The sequence below is a fragment of the Stylophora pistillata genome, chromosome 10 (assembly GCF_964205215.1).
Source record: "Stylophora pistillata chromosome 10, jaStyPist1.2, whole genome shotgun sequence".
In the NCBI taxonomy this organism is placed as follows: Eukaryota; Metazoa; Cnidaria; class Anthozoa; order Scleractinia; family Pocilloporidae; genus Stylophora; species Stylophora pistillata.
In genome coordinates, this window is record NC_142528.1 from 259,851 (window position 1) to 278,420 (window position 18,570).

At 39.2% G+C, this 18,570-nt stretch overlaps 1 protein-coding gene across 2 annotated transcripts; it reads right to left on the reverse strand.

Moving 5' to 3' along the window:
- Positions 1-890: 890 nt before the first annotated feature.
- On the reverse strand, positions 891-18,049 carry LOC111338116 (VPS35 endosomal protein-sorting factor-like). 2 transcript variants are annotated; one of them, XM_022944546.2, is made up of 38 exons: positions 17,975-18,049; positions 17,658-17,748; positions 17,142-17,342; positions 16,886-16,999; positions 15,970-16,003; positions 15,610-15,683; positions 15,250-15,318; positions 14,395-14,454; positions 13,981-14,065; positions 13,724-13,801; positions 12,668-12,764; positions 11,666-11,713; positions 11,244-11,337; positions 11,055-11,132; positions 10,863-10,908; positions 10,532-10,608; positions 10,369-10,415; positions 10,210-10,266; positions 10,026-10,080; positions 9,490-9,570; positions 9,211-9,246; positions 8,935-8,988; positions 5,990-6,070; positions 5,457-5,519; positions 5,267-5,352; positions 4,916-4,996; positions 4,730-4,793; positions 4,402-4,500; positions 4,030-4,107; positions 3,835-3,949; positions 3,588-3,644; positions 3,188-3,270; positions 2,678-2,815; positions 2,554-2,581; positions 2,210-2,328; positions 1,880-1,923; positions 1,437-1,539; positions 891-1,083 (listed from the first exon to the last, which is right to left on the reverse strand). In XM_022944546.2, the coding sequence occupies exons 1-38, from the start codon at positions 17,989-17,991 to the stop codon at positions 988-990; spliced, it is 2,928 nt and encodes a 975-aa protein (XP_022800281.1). In that variant the 5' UTR covers positions 17,992-18,049; the 3' UTR covers positions 891-987. The 2 variants fall into 2 exon arrangements, 1 of the variants encoding a protein (XP_022800281.1); XR_015992495.1 differs by lacking the exon at positions 1,880-1,923.
- Positions 18,050-18,570: the final 521 nt, after the last annotated feature.

Consider the following 18,570-nt stretch of genomic DNA (forward strand, 5'->3'; position numbering starts at 1 on the left):
ACCTCACTAGCTTCAAACTTCATCCTTAAAATGTTCTTTAACCGCAGGAAGTCATTCAAAAACGCGCACACATAGAAACTTGATTTTAATTATCAGACTGGTGAAGAAATCATTATCAAAACTAACCAACGGAGACTGTCTTCGAATAACACGGAGCTGTCCCTGGGTATTAAAAAGCCACTGGAGACCTTACAATTCTCTGAAGAATATAAGAACGCCATTCCATTTCAGGGGGAACAGAAGGCACAGTCGGAAATGTGATGGGAAAAAAGCAATAGCCATTGCTGTTTTAATACGAGATTCTCCGAGAAAGGGGTATCGTGGAGGAACAAACGGTTAGCTCCACGGTAGCCACAGTTTTATCACTTCTCTTTCAAGAAGGGACCTAACGGTAGTTGTCATTAACAAATTTAACCGTGTTCCAGAACTTCCCTCTGAAGCCATACACTCTTCAAAGAATTCTTAAAATTCTCCATTGTTTGAACACGCTCATGCTCAGAGAGTCCATTCTGAGAGAAAGCGACTCCGCACGAATACATATATCTTATGAGACGTTTTGTTGTGTAGTATCGCTGAGTATTTTTACGAGTTATGCCGTATTTTGACGAGCCCGTTGGCCGAGTCAAAATACAATGAGTAAAAATACTCAGCGACACTACACAACAAAACGTCTAATAAGAGATTTATTATCCAGGACGCCAAGTTATTTCAGTGCGGGCGAATTTCGCGGATATTTCTTGATATTTGTACTCGTCTCGTGCGTTATTTGTACTCTGCGAGGCACAGTTGGATAATAAAGCCCAGTATTTTCTGGTAAGTCGAATTCAGTTGGGTATATCATGTACGGCTCCATCCATGGGGACAAGCTCTAAGTTTCATTTGCCATCATCTGTTTATGAAGCTGTAATAATTCTCTAAAATAACACCATAATTTCTTATCAGTAATTATACTATGAGTCATGGAATAAAACCTAGGACGGAGGAACGTCACATTTTTGTCTGTATAATCATTTTCTGTGCAATGGCCGCATATTCCTTGTGTCCAGAGGAACCTTTCTGTTTGACGTACTCCAGTGTGCGTATCTGTTGAAGAAACAAAACAAAGAAATAAACAAAGCCATGAAGATTTCCTCACATTGCTGATGGTAATTTGGGGGTTTGTGAAGGTTAGTAGCAATTACAGAGGCTTTAAACGATTTACAAATTGTATTGACATGCACCAACCTAAATGACAGATTGAAAAATGATACTTTAGGGTACAATATTTTATTCATTGACTTATATCTTCGTGTAGTTGCAATGATTATCTCATTTTTGCTGCACTGCGCTGGCAGCTTCAGTCAGCAGTAATAGTCGGTAACTGCCTTCGCTAGTCTGTGAGCTCTGTCTCTTTTGATTATCATGTGTGACTAGAGTACTAAAGTATTTGTACTTACTGTGTATTTGGTATTTCCGTAGCCATGTTTCTGAGCGAGATTCCACAAATTAAGGGCCAAGGTAGCTAGCTGAGGTCGTGAGAGATCAGCATGACATAACAGCCTTGAAAACAAAACAAAAAAATTTGTCCAGTTGAGTACTCTGATTAAAAGGACTAACATCCTGTTCAACAACAGTGACACTCAAAATTGATCAAAAGATCACTAACGCAAAGAGAAAGCATCACATTTCTTTTGAGAGTCAACATGGAAAAATTCAAAACGTTTTCAATCACTACCGCCGAACAGACGACAATGAGCATGGAGTATTTGTAACAGGTTAGCTGAATCCAAGTGCTTGTTTTGTCAATAGTTGCACCATGATACAGACATCTAACCCTCACTACTGCGAAGTTTATTCTTATTCGCAGACAAATGCATAATCTAGATTTACTTTTGCTAACCTGTTGAAGAACCCGATAGCTATAGCGGCCTGCTTTTTGAGCTCCTAACAAGAAAGGACACAAAAAGACAGTGCCAGTGACAGTAAATACATAGCATTTGTACAAACACTGTTTCTGCCTCAACACTACCAAGGTTTTTTTCAGTGTTTCGCAGAATTCTAAACCTAGTCCGTAAAAGGGAGCCTGGGAAGTAAACAAGGTCTCGGGACGTAAATGCTCCTGATTTAATCAATAAAAAATTAGGAGTACCCCATATGTAATAATGAATCCCTTTAGGTCACGCGATAGTCAAAATAACCAAAATGTCATTTGACTTTCTAGTAGACTTACCTCTTCGGAGGTCAATGACTTTAGGTGTTCAAACACTGCTTCTATTAGAGTAGAAACTAGTCGATTTATCTCTGCCAGAAATTTCTTATCACAACCGTACAATCTGTCGTTCGAATCCACTGAAAACAAACAAACGAATAAACCAAAGAAAAAGAAACATACAAATTATTTTGTGAAATTAACTTACCGATACTTGCTTTCTTTAATTGACAATTTTTTCAACAAGCACTAATTCTTCTGTGTTCTTTATTTTCCTCGTTATCGAACAGCGATATTGTTTGTTGATATTGAAGGAGAAAACGGGTGGTAATACAGACGTTCAGTTTGAGAACTTAATTACCTACCTTTATCAGCATGATATAAGAAATATTCCTGCAAAAAGAGATGAAAATTTCAGCCATTTTCCGTTTCTTTGAATAACCACGCGCACTCGAAGGATCATACAAATTCAGTGATACAGAAACCCACCTGACTCATGGCGGAGAGAAGACTGACGGCATTTAGGTAAATACTCATTTTGGCGCCGCTGTTTAATTCCCAAGTGTACTCCTGTACAACATTAAGCAGGCTTCGAACAAGATACAACGCACCTTGATCCGGCGAGTCCTTGAGAAAAAAAAAAAAAACAAGAACACCTCACAAGATAAGTGCACTGTTCACAAGAGCAATACTCAGTTAGGTGACAAAGGTAATCCGGGACTGCATTGGTTCCACCTTACGACGAACTATGACTATTCTAGAAAGGTTACGTTTTATATTCAGCCAATCAAATGCAAGCCTAAAATCATGACGTAATCAGTATTTCCCACGCTCGTCTTCATTTCTCATTGGCTCCTTGTTCCATTTCTGTTCTGTTTTGACTGGCGGTTCTGATAACTTGGGTTTTGTTTTCGAGATACTCGGTCAAAATTGGCTCCCAACACTACTACAGTTATCATTACTAGCAAGAGCTGCAGTTATAATATCGGACAAACATACCGGTACTACCAACAAGGTAGAGAAAAAATTGTTCATGTAGGCAAGTAAGTATGACTCCGAAGATTTCACCTTGTGGTCAATTTCTAGAAAAAAAGAAAAGAAAGAAAACACAAACAAACAACCATCGAAGTTTTCGCTTGTTTGACATCTCAATTTGACATAATTCGACTTGTGTTTCTCTAACTTTTCAAGGTTAAATATAAATGTAGTGATGTTGTATTCAGGGGAAAGGATCAACAAAAGCTACACGCCGAAAGTAACACAATTATACAAAATAACTTAGGAAAATAACGTTAACAGTAGTTTTTATTTTCGTTTAATTGTTACTTTCTCCTTGAGTATTTCTCACGAGGAGAACGCACAGGGTAACTGGTTTGTTGTTCTGAGTCAGTTATCTCACCGATCGTTCGAGGCACATCAGCAACAAGACTAATGGCCGCTCCGAAAAATGCATCCGCTGAAACGTGAAATACAAATTGCGTTACATCGTTTAATTATACAATCTTTCATTTCAATCAGCAACAATTTCAACCCAAGAAACGACTTAAACCATCGCTAAGAAGCATTGATTTTAATTTCCGTTTAACCACATGGTTTAACAGTGGCTAACGGAGATGTGCATGCATATCCTTAAGAGATCTGCTGACCTTGACTGAGGGCTTGATTTGCCAGGGCAACCTGTCCAGAGTGGAGGTAGAGCTTGAGGCGAGTGAAAACGTCATCTATGGAGGGGATGGTAATGAAACAGAACGCCACACAAGCCTGTTGGGAACAGGGCATAGCAATGTTTAGTCAATTCATTGCAAGTACTGAGATCAATCAAGCAAACGCTCTCCTCTTACTCTGATGAAGGCCGCAGTCTTTCGAGTGTGGTTCCCTTTTACTACTTCTCGAGTCCTCATAGCGAGAAGATTAACACTCTGTTAACAAAGGAAAGAGACATAAGAGCACCGTTATGGCTACAGTAAACAACTGGCGCCGATTGCCTCTGAAGCACACGTGTACTGGTAGGTATGATTTCACAAAAGTGAATGTCTCAAAACTCCTTTCAATCAAATACAAAACTTAAACCGAATCTCAAAACAAGCAGTTGGCTGGTTTCTATTTTGAGTTCTCACTGATACCTTGGGATATTTTGCTCTGCTGTATGCCGTATATTTCAGTTTTTGCTTGTCGACTCTGGTCGCTTGGCGCTATAAGCAAGATTGGATTACCTCAACAAGCATAACAAGAACTGTTTCTAGACTTGAGAAAGAGGAACGTGCATCCACATAAGAATCCAGTTGCCTCTCAAAATCACGGCCAAAGTCAATCTGAAACGGTAACTAAACCAATTATTATCAAATGAACACTGACTTTGAATTCGAAAGAAAATCATGATGCTACTGCTTTTACGGCAAAATTTCAGTCTTTTTTTAATCAAAGACAACATACGTACAACACTCTTCGTTTCCTATCAGAGCTCTACCATCGACCTTCAGTCACAAATGAAAAACAAATTGGTGTAAATCATTGAGCCGAATTACAATCCCAATATCTTACCTTACGCAGGAATCCTGTGATTAGATGACCGATGACTCTTCTCTCATCTATCAAGGTCAATGCACTGATGACAAAAGCGACAAGCATCTCATTTGATAATTCTAATTTTTTTTATCTTCTAAAATAGAATAACCATACTTTTTAACTAAGAATAACTACTGCGATGACAAACTCTTGGGTACTTACTTTACAGAGTCGTGCATCGTTTTACAAACGTACAGCAAAGCGTTCACAACTACAGGGTCATTTGTAGGTTCCTCTTGGTATCTGTGAAGGTGACCATAGTTTTTTTATTCTCACAAGTTAAATTTAAAGTAAGCAACAATTTCATTCACCTTGTTAAACAGGAGTAATTCTTTGGCAATTGTCAGTCGAAAGCACGCAAGCATGAGGGAAACGCGGGAAGAACCCAAGGCGAACACAAAGGACAAGTCACTCCAGAAAAAAACAATAACGATCGGATATTCATCAAAGAGCAAAATTGCAATAGTTGCTGCAGAAACTCACACAAGCATGCCCATAACTTTAGCCACTCACTTCACAAAAGCTTCCAGGATCAGTTTGCAAACATCCACTTTTATTGATTCTTTTTGGAACATGTCCAAGAAAGGAAGAAACTTATCCTGTAAAATACACACATAGTTAACCGGTTTAAGTACTTCTACACGAAAGAGACATTTGTTTTGTTGGAAAGGAAAAGAAATCAAACGTTCAGAAGTACACTTACCATTGATACAAGTACAGAGAAGTCGTGCATGTGATCTAATACTTTGGAAATGATCGACTGAAGCTGTTGGAAACAGAGATAACGTTTATTATTATTGTTGTTATTTTCATTGTTCATTTTCATTTGCCACCTTGAATCTACAAATAATATAATGGAAATAATGAACCAAACAAAAACAGAATAAAGCAAAACAACAAAAGGGAAAAAATGGAATCAAGGGATAGAAGAATCTAAGGAAGACCGTACTTTTGAAATTTTTATCAAGAGTTTTCTCACTTGTTGAATTAGAGATTTTTAATGCCTGGGCTGAAAGTCTGAGGATCTTGATACTGAAGTGACAAAAGCTCAGCTTTAAGTTGTTTTCGCATTGCGGGGACTTGAAAATAACTTTTCCGTTGATCAGGTTTTCACAGTGGCAAAGGCTTTTACAAGGCAAGGTTATTCCTCTGTAATGGAACCTGCATTCAGATTTAATACCTTTACCAATGCATGGGGTTGTTTATCTTAAAAAGAATTCTATTTTGCAGCAATACCTGAGGGTAGTGTTGTTCAAATGCCCTTTCCGGTGTCATATGCTTGATAACGTCTCCGATGAGGGTATTAACCTCGCGTTTCTAAAGATAGTTTTCAGTCATAAACATACCTGGATCAATGTTTAGTCCTTCACAAATAACTGAATGCACAAATAAAGCGTTGAAAAATTGTATTTTAGATTTATTTAATGAAACCTGTTCGGCGTTAAGGGATTGAGTTTCGATTCCTGTGTCGATATGTTTTGAACAGCGGAGCCACACGAGTTTTATCAATTCACATATATATTAAGACTTGCTCCAGTATCCTTTTTGTCTGCAATTAACCCAGGATTGCTGCTAGTTGGTTTTCGTGCAACTCTGATTGGTTTTCCGAACCAGAGATAACAAGAAACCTTAACTAAGTCAGTAGTTGTTTAGTTAAACTTAGTGCCTCCAAGAGGGATGCCTTCAACGCTGCTAAGAGGACAGTTCAGTTAGAACTCCGTCACATGCAGGACGATTGGTACAGCCGGCAAGCAGACACCATCCAGGGTTACGCTGATATCAAGGACATAAAGAACTTCTACACCGCCATCAAGGCCGTCTACGGTCCCACCATATCCAGTTCACCCCCTCTCCTCAGCGCAGATGGGAAGACACTGATATCAGACAAGGGGAAGATCCTTGAGCGCTGGGCAGAACACTTCCACAGTGTCCTTAACCGCCCCTCGAACATCAACGAGGAAGCCATCGATCGTCTCCCGCAAGTCCCAATCAACAACACACTAACTGACCCACCCACAGAGGCAGAAGTCGCAAAAGCAATCAAACGACTCTCCAGTGGCAAGGCACCTGGTGCTGACTCCATTCCTGCGGAGGTCTATGCTGCTGGCGGCCCAAAGCTGATCGAGTGTCTCACCAGCCTCTTCGCCACCATATGGACTCAGGAAAAGCTGCCACAGGAGCTCAAAGACGCCTCCATCATCCACCTCTATAAACGCAAAGGGTCCAGCAACTCCTGCGACAACCACCGCGGCATCTCCCTGCTCTCCATCGCTGGGAAGATTCTAGCTCGCATCATGCTGAACCGCCTCAATGCACACCTAGAGCACGATGTGCTTCCTGAGAGTCAGTGCAGATTCTGCACAGGCAGAGGCATGGCCGACATGATCTTCGCAGCCCGCTATCTACAAGAGAAGTGCCAGGAGCAGAATGTTGGTCTCTATACCACCTTCGTGGATCTCACTAAAGCCTTTGACACTGTCTGCCGCGAGGGGTTGTGGAAGATCATGGCCAAGTTTAGATACCCCGCCAAGTTCAATGCAATGGTCCGACAGTTCGATGACGGCATGTATGCTAGAGTGCAGGATGATGGCGAGTGCTCAAAGCCCTTTCCAGTCACCAACGGCGTGAAGCAGGGCTGCGTACTGGCTCCAACCCTGTTCAGCATGGTGTTCTCGGCAATGCTATCGGACGCCTTCCGTGACGTAGACGTAGGTGTCAGATTCCGATACCGTACTGATGGCAGCCTCTTCAACCTCCGGAGACTACAGGCCAAGAACAAAGTACGCGTGGACACAGCCCGTGACTTCCTGTTTGCTGATGACTGCGCGCTCAACACTAGCACAGAGTCAGATATGCAGGAAAACATGGACCTGTTCACACAAGCCTGTGACGACTTTAGTCTCACCATCTCCACCAAAAAGACCGAGGTCATGCACCAGCCAGCACCTGCAACGGCCTACACCGAACCCATCATCACCGTCAACGGCCAGAGACTCGCTGTAGCAGACAAGTTCGTCTATCTTGGTAGCAATCTGTCAACATCGACGCGGAGGTGGCCTACCCAATAGCCAGAGCCAGTGCTGCCTTTGGCAGACTGAAAGACAAAGTCTGGGAGCGCCGGGGCCTAAAGCTCGAAACCAAACTGTCTGTGTACAGGGCCGTTGTTCTCCCAACCCTGCTCTATGCACGCGAGACATGGACTGTCTACAGCCGGCACGCCAAACAACTCAACGTCTTCCACATGAGATGCCTGAGGACCTTGCTTCGCATCAGGTGGCAGGACAAAGTATCAGACATGAAGTCCTCCAGCGTGCTGAATCAGGGAGCATCCATGCCATTCTTCTGTGCTGTCAGCTCCGGTGGGCAGGCCACGTCCGATGAATGGATGACAGCCGACTCCCAAAAAGACTGCTCTTTGGTGAACTTACAGAAGGACAGCGCCCACTCGGTCGGCCGAAAAAACGATACAAAGACTCTGAAAGAGTCTCTTAAGCGCTGACATTCCCTGCTCTACATGGGAAGCGATTGCTGAAGACCGTCCTGCATGGCGCTCGCTTGTGAGAGCAGGAGTGCTGGCATTCGAGGTCAACTGCAGCCGTAAGAAAGATCAGAGTCGCCAGAGAAGAAAGGAAAGGAATTCAAACCCTCAACCTGGCCCAGTCCCCAGCATCCCCTACCTGCATTGCGTCAGACACTTCCGCGCGAAGATTGGACTTATCAGCCATCTCCGCACCCATCCCGCCCCACAGTGATTCGAAGTCATGGTCTTCTTCGCCAGCAAAGGACGAACATTAATCAATAGTCCGTGACGTTTTTCCTTTGTTCCTGTTTTTTTTTTTGTTACGTTACGTTTCGGTACATATACACGAGGTAGAGTTTGGTCACATGTTTTCTGGACTGTAGCTTCTCACACGTGTTCTTATCGACGAGCTCTTGCGGGCTGTAAACTCTTCTTTTAATCGTTTGGTTCGCACAAAATGTAAGTAGGATTTCGATTGACGCTTGGTTTTAGGTATTCACTTTGTTTATTTGTCTTCTTGTTTGTTTCCTTTCTCAGTTTTCACCGTCTTGTAACCGTTTTTCGCGACATGTTCATACTATCAATTGTGATGGTCGAAAATTAAAGGAATATTACGGATAACGCGTCCAAGTTTTGTGCTATCCCCAACAGTAGTACTTACCGTGAAGTTTTTACAAACGTACTCTATCCAGGCCTCTGCACAGGCTATGTAGTCCTGAGAAAAAAGACGGAACGAAAAATGCTCATGCACATCAAAGAGGAAAATTTAAAAGCTCTTAAAATTGAGTGAGAGTTCAGTGCTATTTTTTCGAATTAACTTCATTTATCTTACATCTGTTATAAAACCCGTTCGAATGATAACCCGACTAAAAAACTGTCTTAATACACAAAGTCAATTTAACGTAAACGCAGCAGAAGTTTTACGTAAGTTACTCACCGGTGGATGTTTCATTTTCATTACAACCTTCCAAACCTTCAGAAATAAAATATCGCCACTATTAGTAAAAGGGCGGGGTTTTGACGGTAAGCCTTCTGGTAAATTTCATTTTGTAAATCTTCTTTTATTTTGCCTTGTTTCTCTTTACTTTATTCAGTCTGTTTTAATGTCTAATTTTTTTTCAATCTTCTGCCTTTCAGTAAGGGAAGAATTGTTCCAAAATGTTTTAATAAAGGATGCGGAGTAACAAATTATAAATGATTTGTTGAGGCGTCTAACCTCGCTAAGAATCTGTAGTCTCTGTGCTTCAGGTGGATCACACAGGCTTAAGTTCATTCCAAGTGATTTGTACAGGTGATGCTAGAGATGAGAAAATAAATGCATCGTTAGAGCGGAATTCCACGACAGAAAGTGTCCCACGTTATCAACGCACGAGGACGACACTAACAACGCATTTGATAGAAGTATCTGATCAAGACTTTGTGGCTAGTTCTCAACTCTTGAATTGGTCATCATTAAGAACTAGGTAGTATTTATAGCGAGAAATTCTCAACGAGCCATCAACGGGACTGCGTTCGTTTACTTAGCTCTCTGATTGGTTCAGAAAACTCGCACCACTCTTTCAACCAATCAGGTTGCAGAATTTAAGTAACTTGTTCCATTTTCCGCGCTATGGTACGTGTGTAAAAGTAGAGCTTTGATTGGCCACTCGAGTTGCTGAACATTGCTCTGATTGGTCGTTGTGTATACTTTGGTTTCAGATAGATGACACTCAGTTCGAAAAAGTTCTACCTTACAGCCGATGCGACAATTACCTTTGGGAATCCTGCCTCCTCACAATTCCTGATCAGTTCAGTAAACTGCAGAGCCCTAGGAAGATAAAATCAGGAAAAATTCAAAATAAACTGGGAGAAAAAATGTCTCTAAAAATGTTTTCGGTCTTGTTTCAAGACTAATTTGTTTATCACTTGTTTCTTTTGCCCACCACTTTAGACTTACCTCTCGGCGATGTATTCTGACTTAAATGCTGTGATAATTGAGTTCAGCAGTAGTGCACTGCAAAAAAAAAAAAGAAAAGAAAATGTTTACTAACAACAAATTTCAGCAAAGTTATAATTAAAGCTTGGTTCTATCTAAAGAAAACACCACTTCACGCACCTGTTGCATTCTTTTTTGCAACGATTTAAGATATCTGTGAGTGTTGACTGAGGAAGAAGAACAGCTTTATTAGAAAAAGAGTAATGGTGACTTTCTCACAAAACTACGTCCACCAAATTGAACGTATGGGACCCAAAGCACTAGCTCCATATATTTATCTCACCTCTGGGCTTTTCTGTGCAACACACTGTAGGATCCAGTCCAGAGCTGGGGGATACAACTGAAGGTACTGGGGCATTTCTTACAAAATCACAAATATAATGGATGATTCATTAATTTCAAAAGTAAGAGACAAAATAACATGGATAACAGATGATTTCTGTTGAGGATGATGGCTTTAAGGTCAAATGAAGAAAGATGCCATACATTTGTCTCATAGGAACTTAGTATGTTGCTAACATGTAGCTTGGAAGCAAGCACTGTGTAAACTGTGCCAGGATTTTTAAAAAGCAACTGAGAGAAACTAACAAATTTTCTTAAGCAGTGTAACATACCAAGCCTCTGCTCTGCCAGAATGTTCTGCACTGTATCACCTTGAAGCTGAAATAATGAAGGGAGAGAATACAATTCAGGTAAAAATTTACTTCCATGTCATAAGCATCACATTCATGAGCCATTTTATGGAGATGGCCATCACACAAGTTTCCAATTTTTTACCAGTACAGTATTTCTAGTTCAGTGGTTACCTGTTTGTAGCTGACTATGAAACTGAACAAGTTTTCAATCAAATGGTCACACACATCAGGTGCCACAAGGATACCAACCTAAAATAGTAGTGAAAAGAATTTAAAAATAATATTGTCTACAATGACATTTTCTTTGCATCAGTGCAAACATAAGACCTTAAATCTTACCCATTGTCTTCTCTCACTTACCCTACAGATGTAAGTTCTTGCATACACTGCAACCAGAGGGTCACCAATACCTCGTATCATTTTGGTGAGGCGAACAAGAGCTTGTGAAAACTCACTGGAATGTAAGATTAATAAATTATGTAACTAATCAATGTGTTGTCAATTATGGGTAAGTTATTCAATTCCAAGATCAATATTTGTGGGAAAATGTTCATGGTAAAATTTGTGAACAAGACTCAACTGTAAAATGTCAGAAATTAATACCCTTTTCCATTATTAAGTAGATTAAATATTGCTGGCAAATAACTTTTTAGAGAAATTTTAAGAGTTGAACACCATTAAACATAAGTACCTTAAACTGCCATGTACAAAAACAATTAATCAAGCATACATCATGACATGGAGTGTCATAACTTTAACCTTATGATCACAAGCATACCAACCCAGTTGTAAAGAAATTATAGCATTTCAATATTGCTGTCTCCACATAGCTTCAGTGTGTCAAGGAGAATCAACTTTCTGTTAACAGAGTGGCCTACAAGCAGGCTCTCAGTATGAGCCTTTATTATCCAACTACACTCCGTAGAGTACAAATAACGCCATAGACAATTACAAATATCATGCGGTATTTGTACTCTAGAGAAACAGTTCGACAGGTCTTCTTGCATAGCGCAAGCAAAGAATTGGATTAAAGTTCCAAAAACAAAATGGCAAACAATTTTAATCATATTTTTGACAGCGAAGAGTGGGAATGGCTGGCAAATATAGATACAAGTCTATTGGATAAACAAAGAAAAATAACTAGATGACCAATAAATTTCTTCATTTATTGAAGAAAATAGAAATAGCAACATGACAACATGTCAATTCCGTTCCGCTTCGCATACTTCTGTCACGCACTCCTCATAAATAAATAGCCATAAAATTCGCCTGCACTGAAACTGAACAATTTGGCATGTTGGATAATAAATAACTTGTTAGATGTTTTGTTGTGTAGTATTTTAACTTGCCCTATGGGCTTGTCAAAATATGGCACAACTCGTAAAAATACTCAATAATACTACACTACAAAACATCTAATAAGATATATTTCTTTAACAGTATGAGGCTATAAGCAACATATTAAGTCAGCAAGGAATCCAGTCTTGAATTTTTACCACAAGATCCCCCAGCAAACCTCTCCCTCACTTGTAAAAAATTATTCCCATGGGTAGAGAAACGTCCATTCTGCAGCAGTAATAACAAGGGCCTGCACACAGGGTATTGATGACATCAACATCACAACCTTTATTGCCACTTGCTACAGTATCCAGAGCAAATGTTAAGCTTGGCCTGTAACTACACAAAGAATAACAGTCTGCATATTGAAACATAGCAACCATTAATTGCCACTTCTGACAAGATCCTTGTCTCAGACATCAAGATAAAGGAGATTTCAAGGATACAACCGTGGAATAAGTTCTCTCACGGAAGCAATCTTGTAAAACCAGTTCCGACAAGTTTCCTTAGCAGAGTCTGGAACCTGGTCAGGTGTAAAGTTTTCTGAAAAAAGTAAAACAAAAAATTAAAAGCTAGTACAACTGGCTGCATTAATTACTACATCTAGGGCTGTCAAAATATAGGACAGAGTTTTGAATAATAGCTGGGGAGGGACATGAACACTCCTTTCTAGAAGACTCTGAGAGTGAACTTACTTAACCCCTTAAATCCCAAGATCTGATTAAAAATTCTCCCCTCTAGTTCCTACACATTTCCTTGTAAAGCAGTCATGAGAATTTGGTGCTAGATCAAGATAACAACTTTGAATATTCTAACTAGATCTACATATTCTCATGACCTGTTTGCTGGATAATGTATGGGTATTGTAAGGAGAAGTTACACGTTCATCACTTCTGGAAATTAAAGGGTAAAAGATCACTATTTTGTCTCTGAGCAGATACTTGCCATATAAGAAAATAAGCTTAATGTTCCACTACCGCGCACTAATTATTACAGAAAAAGCTTTAGCTACAATGGCGCCACATTATGGAACAGTTTACCGCGTGATATAAGGAACACAGAGTCTCTGGGGTTATTTAAACGTAAGATCAATGACATTCTTTAAGTCTAACGCACGGCATTCACGGAAAACAGCTTTAGTGTTATAGTATGTAGTTTTAATTTTAAATATCTTAGCGTATGTGATATGTATTTTTATAGGCTGATGAATTGATCGTGCCTAAATAAAGATTACAATACAATACAATACAATAGGGATCCATGTTCTTTACAAACTAAACATGTTTGTGTCACATTAACACTGGAAATAGCTATAGAATGTCATCAAGAGAAGAGGACTAAGAAATTTTTGCAAGCTCAACTTGGCTAGCTAGATATTGTACACGAAAAACTCTTCAGGAGTCAAAGTGATAATTTGGAGAAACAAGGTTGCAGATCGTGCATAAGACAGATTACTGGTATCAGCTAGATAAAAATGGTTTCCTCTGCTTAAAAATTCTTACCTGGAAGCATAGTGGGAATATTGCTGCCGGGTGTAAAGGTGCTTGATTTGCGGAAAATTCTCTCATACACAAGCTTCCCTGTAGAAGAAACATTGATATTTTTAACTTTTGTCAGAGAATTTGGCATACCTTAATACTTAGTTCAGACAACGTATACCTTGACTCTTTGGACATACCAGATGACTATATGTACTTGTATGTCAGGAAAAGATTATAATTTCAAAACTTATTTCCCTCAGAACTTTGATCTAACTTACCAAATGTGTCCAGTATGTCAGTCACAAGCACAAACTTGCTTGGGTAGAACTGAATTACAGACACATCAGCAAGAAGCTTTGCACACTAAAAGAATAACATCATTTAGACATGTACTCAAGTGATCATACACCAGGAGTATAATAAAAACAATTAAATATGCCCCTGGCTCAAGTGCTTCGGGGGTAGAAAGAGAGTACAACTCTGGTGAATTTTTTATCCTATGCTCATTACAAATGAATTGAACATCTTTCTCCATTTAATGACACAGCTCAAAATATCTACTGAGATGAATGTTTCTCACTCCAGTTCCACTCAGTGTGCTTTCAACATCAACAATTTTCATCAACCTTTTTCTTTTTAAAAAGCTGCTTTGTTGATTGGTGTTTGGTACAGTTTCATTGGCCTGTACAAACCTGAATAGCAATCTTGAGAGCTTTCACTCTCTGATCTGATTCCCAAGCTGTGATTAAGGCCTATTAAGAAAATTAAGAAACAAAAAATGAGTATTGCAGAGGAATATTCCTGAAGAGTAGCCTACATTATCATTCCTCAGATTTAAATAATGAATAGGTGGGGTAAGGGAAGATAGAAAACAGCAATACAATTTAGGATGTTAAAATGATTGAGAATATTCATTGCAGTGAATACACTAGTAATTAAGTGATCTTGCGAGTCTCACAATATTTTTTCCTCAGTGTGGATCATGACATTTCCACAGTAAACTGCAAATCCTTCGAGGGTGCCTGGTTACGTGTCTCATAGTGAAGCATTATGCTCCACTATGTTTCACTGATTTTTATCAACCCTATGACTCAACCTGCATTGTGATCACTTGAATGAGGGTTGCCATGAAAGGGATTGAAGTCAGTGACAGTGCTTCAGCAACCCAAGTGGAGGCATCATCCAAGTCAGTGACAGTGCTTCAGCAACCTGAGTGGAGGCATCATCCAAGTCAAGAGTCTGTGATCTCTGATGATAGCTAAAGTTTCAGGTGTCCCAGGATTGTAGCTAAGTGCTGGCCACTGGAGAAATTTGCTGAATGAAAAAGTGGCGATTGCAGGCTGGATTTTTGGCCAGCGATCACTTGGTAGAGCACAATGGGCACTTCAGTGGCTACACAATCAACCACCATCTTTGAGCCTTCTCACTTGAAATTTCAGAGGGTAGCATAATTTCTTAGCTACAAGCTTGGTGTCCAAATATTACTTTCTACTATCCATAACAATCCTTCCCAGGACAACAATGTAATAATAAAGTAGGCACATCACCTGGTTTAACTCTTCGATTCTCTTAACGTAATCCTGTTGACTCAGATTCAGCATTTCCTTGATTGAGCCCTACAAAATATAGCAGAGTTCACTTTCACATTTTACATACAAGTTGCAAAGAAAGGGAAATAAAACCAGTCAGAGTCCTTAAGATTCACAATAAACAACATCAGTGGAATGAATATAGGACGAAATAGGAAAAGATAATGCACTCTCTTATAATTTATAAAAACCTCTCCTATCCAATATTTATTTGACAACTCAAATATTTAATGATACATAACTTTTCTTTCCAAACTCATTCCTAACTACAAATGCTGTGTTTTAATAAATAAATTCCAATTTAATCTTCTTCCTTACATCTTCAAAGTCATCTAATTGTTCTAGTCTGTGCTTGACTTTATCTGCGACCGTTGTTTGCTGCTTGATAACCACTGAAACATATTAATAACAAAAATTTTCTCACTTTTTATTGAATTTGCAAAATAATTAAAGTTTCACTTATAAAAATTTAATAAATTTCAAACTCCAAATGTTCTGATTGGTTCAATCAGCTGTGGTCATCAGCTTATAGGGAAAAAGATTTACCCATGTGTTGCTAAGTTGCGCACACATAGAAAAATAGTTATATATTATTGAAAATCTTCATTAAACATCAGTACCCATAGTTAGCATTATTGAAATAGTACTCCAAGAAGGATACTTATTTGAACAACTCACTTTTTTCAGATTTTTCAGATGACGACAAGAAACTCTGTTCAAAAAAATTAATAAGTAAATATTAGCAGTTAATACAAATAGTATGATCTACAAAATTAAACAACAGTGAAAATAACTGAATCCCTTAACTTTGAACTGCAACATGTATTCAGCCTACAGGTGTTACGAAAATGAAGACCCTCCAAAACGAAGACTTAAGACCTAAGACCCAGTCTTCATTTTCATAGTAAGAAAACGCAGACCTTGTAAACAGAAAACTGTAGAAAGTACAAGTTAAACACACATTAAACAGCAACAACGCTTAGTAATATAATACACAACACTTCATGCGTTTCTTCCCATTATTATACTGCCAGTACTACTGGCCCACCTTGTCTGTTCTGTTTCGCTCTGCCAGCCAATTTGGTGTTGATATTCTCGAGGGTTTCCTCAGGTAAACTTACCACACATATTATTCTGGAACAGCAGGCAGAATTCGAATGCTAGCCGCCTTTGATTTATAGTTAGCATTGCGTGACAGAATAACAAAGAATGCATTCTGTACAGGTAATGACTCTTGGGTTCTGTCAATAAATAATCTATGTCTACTGTGTTTTGTAGCTAAAATAGATTCTGACGTTCATTAAGCCTTCTCTGCTGGAAAATTCTCACTAATTGGCTTGCATAGCAAAACAGAACAGACAAGACGGGCCAGTAGTACTGGCAGTATAATAATGGGAAAAAACGCGTGAAGTGTGATGTATTATATTACTAAGGGTTGTTGCTGTTTAATGTGCATTTAACTTGTAATTTCTAGGGTTTTCTGTTTACAGGGTTTTCGTTTTCATAGTACGAAAACAAAGACTGGGTCTTAGGTCTTAGGTCTTCGTTTTTGGAGGGTCTTCATTTTTGTAACACCCTTCAGCCTACTGCCTACCGTGGTAATGGACAGTTTTTGTGAGGTTGTATATTTAGCAAGGATCCCTAATCTCTTGTTGAGCCATGGTTCAAAGCTACTTTTGCTTGTGTCTTCATTAGATATAGATGATGACTGAGGAAAGAACAAAGGAATAAAACTGTTAGTTCGTCACCTCACCAATCTAATGTCTTCTCTTTCTATGGTAAGTATAATAAAAATTTGATGGTACAAATTTATTGCAATAAGACAGTAAAACACAATAATTAGCACAAACCTGTTCTTTCTTTGACCCTGGTGTAGAACTGGGTGTGGTTTTCTTTGTACTGGCTTCCTGAGCAGCGAACATTGACAATGGATCCAGCCCATCAAACGTATCAGGTTTTGCTTGGATGAAGCTCAAAGGATCAGCAGCAGGAGCACTTTTAGATGAACTATCAGAAGAAGCACTTGATTTTTTGCGAGTGTTATCAACGTTCTGCAACAAACATTTTCAAGTTTTCATAAAGCACATACTTAAAAAAATACATCAAAACAAAAGTTATTGGATTGGTTGACTGAGAAGTCTACGCAGTTTATACAGGTTTCAGTCACATATTATGTAAAATTACTAAGTAACTAGTACTGCATAGCAGCTGAACAGTTAATTACTTGATTTCTGCTAATACAAGAGTAAAGAATGACAAAGAGTTGATTTCTCTGATAATGAATTTCACCATGGGGGTATGGAGAACTGAGGAGATCAGCTCTGGCAAATTCAGTGTTTTCCTTATCTTCAATTTCTCCTACTTACAATAACAGAACCTAGTTTCAGTGGGTGATCGTGTGCTGCCTCACTCGGAAGCACGTTTTTCTCCTTTTCATATCTCCTGGTGCGGGCAACCCTGCGGAAAGGAGGGCAAGATTGTTAACTGGGTATTACAAACCTAACCGTATGAGGTCTATTTTTGCAACAGTATGGTACAAAAATCACAATTATCTAAAGGCAAAAAAATATTCATTACTCATGAATGAAAAATAAATGGATTCAAGTAGGTCTAAAGAAAGAAAACAGTTAAAAAAAGGTTGAAATTGTCCAAAAGCGAATGATTTCTCCGTGATATCACCTACCACTCGTAGGCCGCCATATTGTTTTCGCTTGGACACCGCTCCTTCTCGGGCGGTGTCTAAGATTTCTAAGATTACCACAGGTCCCCCAAGCACTCTTTGAGAACCACACAAGGAACACAATTTGCATATCGATTTATAAGGATTTGTATGGGATTTTCTACAAGATAGCCATAGAGATGGTTAAAAGTGAAAATATTAAAAAAAAAAAAATGGCTTACCTTATTCCATACGTGTGTTGCTTGCTCCTGGTGTCGTTATTTTACTGATTTCACTTGATTTAAGCGGTTTTTTTTAATCCTATCTCGTAGAAAATCCCATACAAATCCTTATAAATCGATGTGCAAATTGTGTTCCTTGTGTGGTTCTCAAAGAGAGCTTGGCCGCCGGTGGGATGACGCAAAAGGGCATAACGCCATCTTCTCTGGACCGTGTTTGAAACGGATGTATAATGAGCTATGACTTGGGCACGCTAATATCTATAAGCAAGAATCGTCATTCTAGTCGAGCGTGCTATGTGCGATTGGAGATATCATAACCTTTTTGAAACGTTATGAGCTTTTTGCAGGATAGTGAAATGAAGGTCTGCAAGGAGTACA